Source organism: Squalius cephalus (genome assembly GCF_949319135.1).
Source record: "Squalius cephalus genome assembly, chromosome: 20".
Classification (NCBI taxonomy): domain Eukaryota; kingdom Metazoa; phylum Chordata; class Actinopteri; order Cypriniformes; family Leuciscidae; genus Squalius; species Squalius cephalus.
Window position 1 is genome coordinate 3,286,330 of NC_137141.1, and position 13,278 is coordinate 3,299,607.

The 13,278-nt window shown below is 38.3% G+C and overlaps 2 protein-coding genes across 3 annotated transcripts in view; one reads left to right on the top strand and one right to left on the bottom strand.

Annotated features, from left to right (window-relative positions):
* ift43 (intraflagellar transport 43 homolog (Chlamydomonas)) overlaps positions 1-3,884 on the bottom strand; it is a 35,120-nt gene extending 31,236 nt beyond the window's left edge. The window contains exons 1-2 of the mRNA XM_079853221.1: positions 3,800-3,884; positions 3,079-3,180 (exon numbers count right to left, since the gene is read on the bottom strand). Coding sequence (XP_079709347.1) covers positions 3,079-3,180; positions 3,800-3,844 — 147 coding nt within the window. The 5' untranslated portion in view covers positions 3,845-3,884. The remainder of the gene's footprint in view (positions 1-3,078; positions 3,181-3,799) is intronic.
* Positions 3,885-8,904: 5,020 nt separating this feature from the next.
* The window catches only part of tgfb3 (transforming growth factor, beta 3), a 30,321-nt gene continuing 25,947 nt past the window's right edge, over positions 8,905-13,278 (top strand). For both annotated transcript variants that reach the window (XR_013819399.1, XM_079853219.1), the window contains exon 1: positions 8,905-9,574. Coding sequence is in view for 1 of the 2 variants with exons in the window: in XM_079853219.1 (XP_079709345.1) it covers positions 9,229-9,574 (346 nt within the window). In the remaining variant the exon portion in view is untranslated. The remainder of the gene's footprint in view (positions 9,575-13,278) is intronic.

The following is a 13,278-nucleotide window of genomic DNA, read 5'->3' on the forward strand; positions in this document are numbered from 1 at the left end:
AAAAAAAAAAAAAAATTACCTACCGACCTATGACCTCAACTGACAACCAACCGGAACCTAGGACTGGGCGATAAAACGATAACGATAATCATCGCGATATAATTTTTCTCGATAAATGTTCGATAATGTTTATGCGCCAAAAGCGGAACGAAACTCACTTGAACCGCGCGCCACACGGACCATTTATCCGCTCGGCTCAAAGTCCAAACGCCAGCGCGAGCGAGCTCACTAGAGCAGATGCGTTTACTCTGATCGCTCTCGCTCACGAGATCCAGCGAGAAGAGCTTGAGTTCAGCGAAGAACACAATGTCTCAGTGATTTAAACCAGTTTAAAGGCAGATGAAACAGCGCTGACAAACAGGAGAAACACTGTGCGCAGCAATACAGTCAGAAGGCTTTTCAGTCTACTAATCCCCATAATTTACCATGGATTTACTGTAACGTTAGCCTAGTAATATTAACTGCACCATGAAATGTGGGATATACATATTGAATTGCATTATATTATTAATGTAGACGATGTAATAAAGGACTGATGGAATATAATTACAGTATTTAATAATGTATTTAGGCTACTGTTTTTCATACAAATACCATAGAAACCATAAAATTACATTTTGCCATGATAGTGAGGTTATCATGATCTATATGCATGATACTGGATGACCAATGGTTAAGTTTAATAAAACTCAAACAGAATATTACATTTTACCAAATAAAAATTAGCACATGCAGAAACTAATAAATTAATTGTCCAATAAAGATATTTATTTTGTTATGAAAAAATGACAAATGTTTGAATGTTCTACCTCAGATTTGTGAAATGTTCACCTGTTCTGCAAGTGTTTGTCATGATATGTTCTGGTAATAAAGAGTAGTTTAAAACCACAGTTAACGCTCTGGTTTCTACAAGTTTCACTTAGGAGCAAAAATCTGCCTTTAAACTTGAACGAAATAAAGATTTGACTTTTATCGTGATAATTATCGATATCGACTGATATAAAAAAAAAATTATCGTGATTTTTTTTTTTGGCCATATCGCCCAGCCCTACCGGAACCAAACTTTTTTTTTTTTTTTTTATGCCTAATCAAATCATAAAAGACAAAGAAATCACTCACTGCTCTTCACTGAATAACTTTTGTAAGTATTAATCTTTATTTAATTCACTTAAAGGCCGCCAGTGTCGCTAATAACACGGGTTTCTGAATTCTACATACATCACCTTTAAGAAAGCGTTCTGTTTCTCAGAACAATGACAAAATAATTCACTGATAAGTGAGTCAAGAGTGAATATACAATAAAATCAGCCCCAGTGTTTAGCATGAGGATCAACATTCACAGATCTCAGCGCTGGATGCTCAGATGTGTGTGCTTCACACAAGCAAAACATACATTAGCAAAGAAACAAAATTAAACACTGACTATCAAGACGTGAGGAAAACAGGCCTGTCACACATCATGGCAGAAAAATGTATTTCATGTATATGTGAGGTCACAGGGGACTCAAGAATCCTGGTTTTACATCGGAGAACGCAGCCTAATTTGGAAAGTTTACAGGAAAAAAAAAAAAAACATAGCTGGAATTCCGAGCAGAACTCGTGTAGGGCTCTCAGCACTCTCGGGGACAAACCAAGAGCGACCAAAGATGGCATGCCTCAGATGCCGATGCCCTGCGGTAACAGCAGAGAAATGTGCCTCAAACAATCTTCAGTTCATGTGTAAGAGAGAGAGTTCACTGAGGGAAACTCCTGAAAATAGACCCAGCGCTCAGGACATTAATACTGTTGTACTCGCATTTAGAACAGGCTTTGCACTGCATGATGCTTTCATTTGCCTACCATATTTCCATGTGCATCGATTAGGGCTCGCAATTCTTAAAAATCGCAATACATATCGTATCGGCACCCAAGTATCGTGATAGTATCGAATCGGGAGATATCCTAAAATTAAAAAATTGGATTTAATGGGAGAGAATTTGTACTGTGTAATCAAAACCGTATCACGTCTTACTTCTTAAAAGTACAGTATGTCATTTTTTTCACCACTAGGGGTCGCTAACCTCTTACAATAACAAAGGCGTAGTTTGATGACGCAACATTTGCTAAGAATTATGGATCTTGTCGTCAACGTCAAGCCGGCCGATCTAATAATGTTTATGGATGACTGAATACATCTATGTTTTTATCATGACTGTGATATGAAGCAGTTCGGGATTGCTAAGAGAGCTATCAGCTCCACACGCGACGCGAGTCCTGCGGATATAAAAGGAATATGGACATTTCATTCTACCGAACTACACGCGAGTGCAGAATTACAACTCACAGGTCAGTTTATTAGACAAATTAAACTTGTGAGGTAACGCAGCGCTGTTTCACCTGCTCTAACATTACACTATCACACTAAACTGCATCTGAATGTGTTGAAATGTATGTGTTAGTTTGTCTGTATGAGACTAGTAGTAATCTAGATCAACATTAGAATAACATAGATCATATTCAAACATTTTAGTCTATGGGAGCTCTCGGCATCTCGAAAACACCGCGCTGATATTGATTCTTGTTTTAGTTCTCATTTTTTATCCAAAGTCTGCTTGCCATGGTCCATAATGTTTAAACGAAACAACAACAGCGTGCAGATAGACATTACGAACTAATGTTGTCCATGTCTGTCGCCTTGGTTACTATCAGAGGGCTCTGGTTGCTATGGCAGTACGAGCGGAAACCAGGGACAACGCTGATATGACGCCATTGACGGCGACAAAACGGAAATAAAGAAACGTCCCTTGTCTTCGAATTAAATTAAAATTTCTCCTGGTTTGAAAGTTGTTGGAAACAGTCGGGATAATGTAAGTACACAACTAAAAAAAATATATAACATAGATATAGTGATTTTTGCTATTTTTAAAGCAAAAACTTACATATTGTGCCTTTAACTTAATATGAGTAGATACGGTTAACGTTACTAGACCTTTTTCCTTTAGTCATGTCTTAAATAAGGACTTCCTCAAACGAAAAGTTTTTCTCTTTGGTTAATATTCATAAATTCAGTGAAATGTGTTTGTTTTGATGCAGACTGACCTCTGTTACAGAACTGAGCGATGAAGATGATTTCCTCTGACGAGAGTCTTCAGTGTTCATCATCTCAGCAGCCTGACGAGCTCTTCGGCCTGACCGAGCCACCTATTCGACATGAGCAGAACACCTGTCAATCATAACCTCTGGGCAGCACACCTGTCAATCAACAGCTTCTGGAATAATCCATCCCAACATTAACAGACATTAAAAATTACAATCTGCTAGAAGAAAATTAGGTCCGTTTTAGAACACTGAGATGTACTTTATTTAATGCTTGATCAATTAAATAATAAAAATGTATGATTTGGTATTTTTTATTAGATTTATTTTGATGTTTATTAATGCATGTTCAGCGTGAGAGAGTCGTGTGTTCCACAGACGCCATTACTGTTGCTATGGCAACATGACGCGCCGCCAACTCTGTTTACACGCGATGAACGAGAAACAAACACAAAGTACGCGTTCCCTTAAACACACAAACAACTCTACATCATGTTAGTCCTGTTTATTAAAGTTGACTGATCTGCGGGACTAGTTCATTTGACAGGGTATCAAATGAGCCCAAATGTGGGCTGTTTAGCCCACAAAACACTACTGTCCTGCAGATTGAAACGCGGCGTGAAAGAGAGACTAATGTGAGCCTTTCTGCAAGCTACTCCGTGTCTGCACAACTGTCTAACTGGTCGCGAATCTGTACAAACAGTTTAATATGAATTCAACTCACATTTTTAGTTAATCCACCGTCTGCCAGCTGAAGACTGTCGTCCATTTCTAACGGAGCCGCGTACAGGAAGTGACGTCACGTCACCGCTGAACGCTGGCACGTTATGAAATATAATGGCAAAATAATTATATCCAAGGCAAATTCCACCAGTCATACCCGAATAGATGATTTTCATGCAAAAGATTGCCTAAGTACCAGTTGACTTTCAAAATAATAAAACATGTATAAAAAGCTATTTCTTTCTGTCTGTCTTTCTTTCTTTGTATCTATCTTTGTTTGTTTGTTTGTTTGTTTGTTTGTTTGTTTGTTTGTTTGTTTGTTTGTTTGTTTCTTATGTATTACTGTCGTCCAGTGATTAATGTGATTGTCAAAAAAAGTATACAAAACAAAATAAAATGAAATAAAATCAGACTGATAAACAGTAAAATGGTGCTATTGCCATGCATTTTTTACCATGTTTTTAGGCATGTGCCATATAGTATTCTTTAAAGTATTATCATACATGAAAAATCTGTAATAATTTAGTGTCATTATCTATTAAAGTGCCTTGAAATCTAATCTAACAAACAAGCAATAAACATATTTATATACTGTATATATTTATTTATCATTTATATATATGCAAATGAAACTGACAGGGCAGCACATCTGGACATAACGTAACCAACACATGATTCAACATTACATGTCTTCACCATCACGTCTTCACAAGCACTTCAACATCACATGTCTTCACCATCACTTCACCATCACGTCTTCACCATCACATCACCATCACGTCTTCACCATCACTTCAACATCACTTTTCTTCACCATCACTTCACCATCACATATCTTCACCATCAGTTCATCACCATTGCATGCCATCACATGTCTTCACCATCCCTTTATCACCATCACATGTCATCACCATGACATGTCTTCACCATCACTTCAACATCACGTGTCTTCACCATCACTTCATCACCATCACATGCCATCACCACCACATGTCTTTACCATCACGTCTTCACTATCACATCACCATCACTTGTCTTCATCATCACATCTTCACCATCCCTTCATCACCATCACATGTCATCACCATCACTTCACCATCACTTCACCACCACATGTCTTCACCACCACGTCATCACCATCACATGTCATCACCATCACGTCTTCACCATCACTTCACCATCACATCTTCACCATCACTTCAACATCACGTGTCTTCACCATCACTTCACCATCACGTCTTCACCATCACATCACCATCACACGTCTTCACCATCACTTCACATCACGTCTTCACCATCACTCCAACATCATGTGTCTTCACATCACTTCACCATCACATGTCTTCACCATCACTTCACCATCATGTCTTCACCATCACTTCACCATCACGTTTTCACCATCACATGTCTTCACCATCCCTTCATCACCATCACATGTCATCACCATCACATGTCTTCACCATCATATCACCATCACATCTTCACCATCACGTCTTCACCATCACTTCATCACCATCACATGTCATCACCATCATATCACCATCACTTGTCTTCACCATCACATGTCTTCACCATCCCTTCATCACCATCACGTCTAACCATCACTTCACCATCACTTCAACATCACGTGTCTTCACCATCACTTCACCATCATGTCTTCACCATCACGTCTTCACCATCACGTCTTCACCATCACATCACCATCACACATCTTCACCATCATTTCACCATCACGTCTTCACCATCACATCACCATCACGTGTCTTCACCATCACTCCACATCACGTCTTCACCATCACTCCAACATCATGTGTCTTCATCATCACTTCACCATCACATGTCTTCACCATCACTTCACCATCACGTTTTCACCATCACTTCAACATCACTTGTCTTCACCATCACTTCACCATCACATATCTTCATCATCACTTCATCACCATTACATGCCATCACCACCACATGTCTTCACAATCACTTCATCACCATCACATACCATCACCACCACATGTCTTCACCACCACATGTCTTCACCATCACATCTTCACCATCCCTTCATCACATCACGTCATCACCATCACATGTCTTCACCATCTCATCACCATCACATCACCATCACATCTTCACCATCACTTCATCAACATCACGTCTTCACTATCACTTCATCACCATCACGTCTTCACCACATGTCTTCATCATCACTTCATCACATCACGTCTTCACCACTACATATCTTCACCATCATATGTCTTCACTATCACATCACCATCACTTGTCTTCACCATCACTTCACCATCAAATGTCTTCACCATCACTTCATCACCACCACATGTCTTCACCATCACATGTCTTCACCATCACATCATCATCACATGTCTTCACCATCACTTCATCATCATCACATGTCTTCACCATCACTTCATCATCATCACATGTCTTCACCATCACATCATCATCACATGTCTTCACCATCACTTCACCATCAAATGTCTTCACCATCACTTCATCACCATCACATGTCTTCACCACCACATGTCTTCACCATCACATGTCTTCACCATCACATCATCATCACGTCTTCACCATCACTTCATCATCATCACATGTCTTCACCATCACATCATCATCACGTCTTCATCATCACTTCATCACATCACGTCTTCACCACTACATATCTTCACCATCATATGTCTTCACTATCACTTCACCATCAAATGTCTTCACCATCACTTCATCACCATCACATGTCTTCACCACCACATGTCTTCACCATCACATGTCTTCACCATCACATCATCATCATCACAAGTCTTCACCTTCACATCATCATCACATGTCTTCACCATCACTTCATCACCATCACATGTCTTCACCATCACGTCATCACCATCATCACCATCACTTCAACATCATATGTCATCACCATCACTTCAACATCATGTCTTCACCATCACATCACATCACGTCTTCACCATCACTCCAACATCATATGTCATCACCATCACTTCAACATCATATGTCATCACCATCACTTCAACATCACGTCTTCACCATCACATCACATCACCATCACGTCTTCACCATCACGTCATCACCATCACTTCATCATCATCACATGTAGCCAATAGCCAAATAAACACACACATATAAATAGAAATTAAAAGATTGACGAGCAAAAACAAAGTTACAACAAAAACGACAAACAAGTATTAGAAAGTTCAGTAGTTTAGTTCTTTGTCACTGGGATATTGTGGCGTAGTGAGTGATTCTTTGCTGTCCTCTACATGTCCGTGGGACAGTGATGACATCCACTGATCATCTATTGTTTATTTTTGTTTTTTAAGAGAAATGTTGGTTCAGTGCCAGCAATCTGGGGTCTTATATTGTTTAGGACATTGCCTGTGTATGTTGATTTAAGCCACTTGGATTTTGCCATATATAGAAATGTTGATATGCAAGTTCCCTCTACAACTTGACATCGGTTATTTCATGCAAACTAAAGTATGTCATGACTCATGGACAGTACAATCTGAATGAGGTTCACCAACTCTTAAAAGGGTAAATACTGTTTCTTTGTTCAGCTACATGTGAAACAATTATGGTAATGATGCTCAAAATAAAGATCTGCTTCAATAAAAAGTAATACGAAACCATACAGGAATATAATAGCCTAATAAATTACGTCAAATACATCCTTAACATGCCATTGAATGTACAGACATAATTTCAGCATGATTATTATGAACACACTGACTGTAATTCACATCTTAACCTGTAAGCATATAATGCAAGTAAAGTACAAGTCAAAAGTTTTGGATCGGTAAGATCTTTAATGTTTTTAAAATAAGTTTCGGTAACACTTTATTTTACAGTGTCCTTGTTACAGTTACATGTTCTTACCATAGTAATAAGAGTAAGTTGTGCATAATTACATGCAATTAACCCGAAACCAAAACCTAATCCTACCCTAACCATATAGTAAGTACATGTCGTTAATTATTATTACTCAGTAATTAAATATATAATTACACTGTAACAATGACACCTTAAAATAAAGTGTAACCGAAGTCTCTTCTGCTCACCAAGGCTACATTTATTTGATTAAAAAAACAGCAATATTGTTAAATATTATGACAATTTAAAATGACTGTTTTCTATTTTGATATGTTTTAAAATGTAATTTATTCCTGTGATCAAAGCTGAATTTTCAGCATCATTACTCCAGTCTTCAGTGTCACATGATCCTTCAGAAATCACTCTAACATGATGATTTGATGCTCAAGAAACATTTCTCATTATTATTATCAATGTTGAAAACAGTTTCTTTAATGAATAGAAAGTTCAAAAGAACAGTATTTATCTTTTGTAACATTATAAATGTCTTTACTGCAACTTTTGGTCAATTTAATTCATCCTTTCTTTCTTTTTTAAATTAAGGATTCTATTCATCAAAGAATCCTGAAATAAAAATGTAAATAACTGTTTTCAACATTGATAATAATGAGAAATGTTTCTTGAGCATCAAATCCTCATATTAGAGTGATTTCTGAAGGATCATGTGGCACTGAGTAATGATGCTGAAAATCCAGCAGGGATACATTTACACTTTACTTTATATTCACATAGAAAACTGCTGTTTTAAACTGTAAAAATATTTCAAAACATTACTGTTGTTGTTGATGTTTTTTTTAATCAAATAAATGCAGCCTTGTTGAGCAGAAGAGACTGGTGGTGTACATCAAATATCAAGATGAGTTTCTAAAATAAAGCAGCAGCTTCTATGAAATGTATTTTGGCAGTTTCAGATTAAACATCCAGCAGGAGGCGCACAGACTTTATAAAAACCTATTATTTTAGAGTAAGCGCCAGAGAAGGACATTTGGCTTTTGGATAATTAGGATTACACAGTCATTTCTAAAATATTCTATTCGTTCCCATTGCTTTAGGTTACGTAATGTGCAATTACATTTTCTATGCGTTAGCTATTATATAAAATGATTGCATGAATGGGAAAGAGAGCAGTCGGGGTGAGAGAGTGTGACTCCGCCCACCGACACACGTCACATAGACTCTGACTATAAAAGCGCACGAGAGCGAAATAATCCTGTCAGTCGAGCGCGAGCGTTGAGCGCGTGCATCTCACAGGGAAAGTCTTCCACAGCGCTGGTTTTAGGGAGAAATGCGATTGGACAAGGCTATGCTGAAAATCTGCTTTCTTGTAAAGTGCCAATGATGGATGTTTAAGGATGTTATGGGATTATTGTGCGGTGTTTATATGGAATAATAAGGTTGCAGCATGGAATCTCTTGGAGAAAACAGGCTCAGCACTTGAACTCCAGCCCATAGAGAGGGCAACCTGGGATTCACTCTCATTATCCTTTTAAAGCTATTCAAGTGAACTGGAACTGTGACAAGTGAACAGAATAAACCATGCATTTGGGCAGAGGGCTGCTGTTTTTCCTGCTTTTAAACAGTGTGACCATGAGTTTCTCTCTGTCAACCTGCACCACGGTGGACATCGACCACATTAAGAAGAAGAGGGTGGAGGCCATTCGGGGTCAGATCCTCAGCAAACTGAGGCTGACCAGCCCGCCACAGACCCTGGGCCCTAGTCAGGTGCCCTATCAAGTGCTGGCCCTGTATAACAGCACTAGGGAACTGCTGGAGGAGTTGGGCCGAGACCGGCATCAGAGCTGCGGACAGGACAACACCGAGACCGAATACTACGCTAAAGAAATACACAAGTTCAACATGATCCAGGGCTTCCCTGAAAACAGTAAGTTACTGTATAGGTGTAAGGTCTGGCAATGGAGACAGGGGTATTCATAGACTAACAACAGATTAAAAAGTCATGAATAATGGCCAATAACAGTTATCTAGAGAGCAAGGTGACTGATGAAACATAGGCCTAAATGATTGAATTTCTGAACACCCATTTATCCTACAAAACCTTTTCTCACAGTTCACCAAGAAATACTTGAATTGCATTCAAAGTTTTCAAAGTAAAGATACCCTCATGTCATTCGATTGCGATACTCCAAGACATATGATAAAAGGTAAACAAAAAATGTGCTGTTAATTAAAATGCTAAATTTGGTATTAAATTGGTGGAAATGAATAGGCTTGGAATTGGTGCTGGAATCCCAAAGCACAGGACAATAGAGACACCAGAATAACAATATTCGTGATTCTGAAGCTGAAAATACTGAATTATTTTACACAATTATGCCTGCACTCTGTCACTGACTAGATATATTTAAAATAATGTATTGGCCACTTTTTACTGGTATCATAACACATTAGGCATTATCAGGACACAAAAATATTCCCCCATTGCATTATTATACATTATATTCAACATTATAGTTTAATGTAGTACTGACACTAAAACTCTGAACTCTGAGAAAAATCACACAGAAATTTTCATTTTGGGTGAACTAGGCTATCCCTGATACATATTGATGCATTTTTGTATTGCGATATAAATTGTTACACCCCTAACTTTAACCGATGTGTAATGTAATTCTGTTGGTTAATGTTATTAAAGTGTTACAGGTGATGATAGTGCCGCTCGGCTCACGTTACACCAATGCACTAATCACTGTTCAGGCCGTTTAAATCTGTCCTGGTAATAAATGGACCCAGTTGACATCTGAAAACGATTTCACACGGTTTGCTTGGTCTGTTCGTTCACCGGAGGGTCAGTGCAAAAGGATCTCCACCAATTTTCCATGTGTCTCTGGGTCCTGTCCAAGTCGAGACGGGCCCCAGATTATCTGAGGACACAGTCAGTTGGGTGAATGTCTTCCTAGTTTAGCACTAGATTGTGTGGTTGAAAGATAAGACAAGAGTGCGAGAGGTGATTCTGGAAAAGTGGTGAGCTCAGAACCAGACCTGGTTTACTCTTTGTCTGAAAGCATGTGCCAGTAGAACTTGCTACAGTATACAGTCAAACCAAAATGTATTCAGACACCTTCGACATATCTCAAATTATCTCAGTTTATTCGCTATAGTTTGGAAAATGGTAATAAAACATGAGCAGAACTCAGAGTTATGAACTCAGTTGATATTTCTCTGGTTTTGTCCGTCCTTCTGTTAGACTGCCTCACACATGAATTATGTTGAATATCTGTCAGCTGTTAAATTTAACTACACAATTAGATAATACCAGTTTAGCTCAACCAATCACCAAGCAATGCTTCATTTTGTTCAGTCTGTGTGTAAAAAGAGCATTAGCAATTAAAGAAAAAACACTTAAGAAAACATGATCAGGTCAAAGAGTCTGAATAATTTTTGGTCCCAAATTTTTATACATTTTACTGGTATTCACTGTATGAAGAATATCTGGGTATAATATGTCACAGTTTACTTCACCTCCTCACTTACATAAATGAACTATAGTGTCCTGCACACACCAGTAAAAAAATATAAAAAATGATATCTGGTGTCTGAATAATCTTTGGTTTGACTGTATCATCCTTGAAATGCACAGATCCGTTGGGGAATCCTCTGGAAAACATCTAAATGTTAAATGACCTTCAATATATATATTTCAAGTGCTTCATGGCCTTCCCTTTTGGTGTTATACTCTTATAAATAAAGGTTCTAAAAGGGAGTGATACCATTGAAGAACCAGTTTGTTTTAGTAAACACTAGTTCATTTTTTTTTTTTTTTTTTTTTGTACATTTTAATAATCTAAAGAACCTGTCTTTTCCACCATAAAGAACCTTTTATGTGTGGAAAGTGATGTTAAAGGTTCTTCATGGAACCATTGATGCCAATAAAGAACTTTTATTCATGAGAGTTTACTGGAACCGATGTTCTCCTGGAACTGTTGGGTTCCGTTTGGAATGTTCGTCTGAGAACTGCTGGTTCTGAAGAGGATCCTGCCAGTGTGGGGATCTGAAGTCTGAGTTGTGAAAAAAAAAAAAACCCACTTGACGAGCACAGTTTTCTTTTAAGTGTTGAAATAGTTGGAATCTGGACCAGAACATATTGAAGAGCTCGTCCCTTTTGTTATTAGTTGAAGTCACAGCAGTGAACTGTGATTTGCTGTTGGTTGGTGGCAGGTGGACGTTCTTATTCTAGAGAGCGTCTGATTGGACTAAAGATGGCATGTGCCTGTAAGTGCAAGATGAGTCACCAAATATTTGTTTCTCAGAAAAGGAAAGTTTTGATGGTCTTATTTCAGTGAACTGTTTTGCAATGCTTTAAGAAACAGGTACATAACAGAAAGTCATACAAACTCAATAAAAATGAGTACTGTCAACAGAGCAGAAAAATGAAGTGAGTGCATCATCTTTTACAGTGTGCAGATTAGTTTAGTCAACTTTTAGGAGTATAAAGACACGTTCAAAGCTACAGACATGGAGTAAATGCTAGGAATATTATATTTAACTAAAACTAAAACCATAAAAAAGCATTTTCATTACTTGAAATAAAATTAACATTAACTGAAACAAAACAAAAATATTTCAGCTAGTTGCAAAGGAAACATTTCTAATGTACTAAAAAACTAAAACTACTGTAAAATATAAATTGATAAAAAAAGTATAGACTTTTTAAAAAATGACTAAACCTTCAATGAAATATAAAATTAAACCAGATCAAATAAAATTCAAAATATTAATAAAAACTATAAAAGGATCTCCGTGATCTCATTTCTCCGTGATCAGCAGTTCTCTCTGAGCGAGTGTTGATATGCATCATATAAATGTATATTTACGAGCTTCATGTTGAAGGAAGATCACCCCACAGCACTATGGCAAACGCTCAGCCTGTTATTGTTAAGGTCCCAGCGGAGACTCGTCCCGCAGAACAAACACACGAATTCTAGCACTCATGCGGGAGAAAACTGGATTGGCAGAGGATTTCTTTCCTTTCCATCCAGCAGTTTTCAGTGTCGGTAAACGCAGCATGAGAGAATGTGGTGGGTCGAGTAATGTATATTCACGTTCCATTCACATCAGCTAATCTAATGTGTTTTTCATGCACCACGCGTTCGGGACGAATGGGTTCATGCAGGTTATGCTTTCTTATCGCCTCTGTGTCTATTTGCATCCAGAAATGGCTGAATGACATCACTGGAAAGCATTTTTGCCATTCCAGACCTGTTTGTCCATTAACCAAGAGTAAGATTAAGACGTGCACCTGCGTTCCAGCCTCTTTCCCACTGATTGGCATCTCACAAAACCCTTAAACTTGCACAACTTTCCAGAAAAGCTGTTTGTTGAGGGAGGAACACCCAGCCAGCAGATGGTGAGTCTCTGGGACGGGGTTAACACTATCTGGCTGTCGGAGATCACGGCTGTGTCTGCCAGAGAGCGATGGACGCGGATCAGAGATGCAGAGAGCGCCACTTCTGATATGTTTAATAGTAAGAAGGTGATGTCATTTCCAAGCAAAACAGAGATCACATTCGCTGGCCAAAACACACAAACACGCGCACTTTTTTCCATCTCTGATTTGCCGGTCACGTG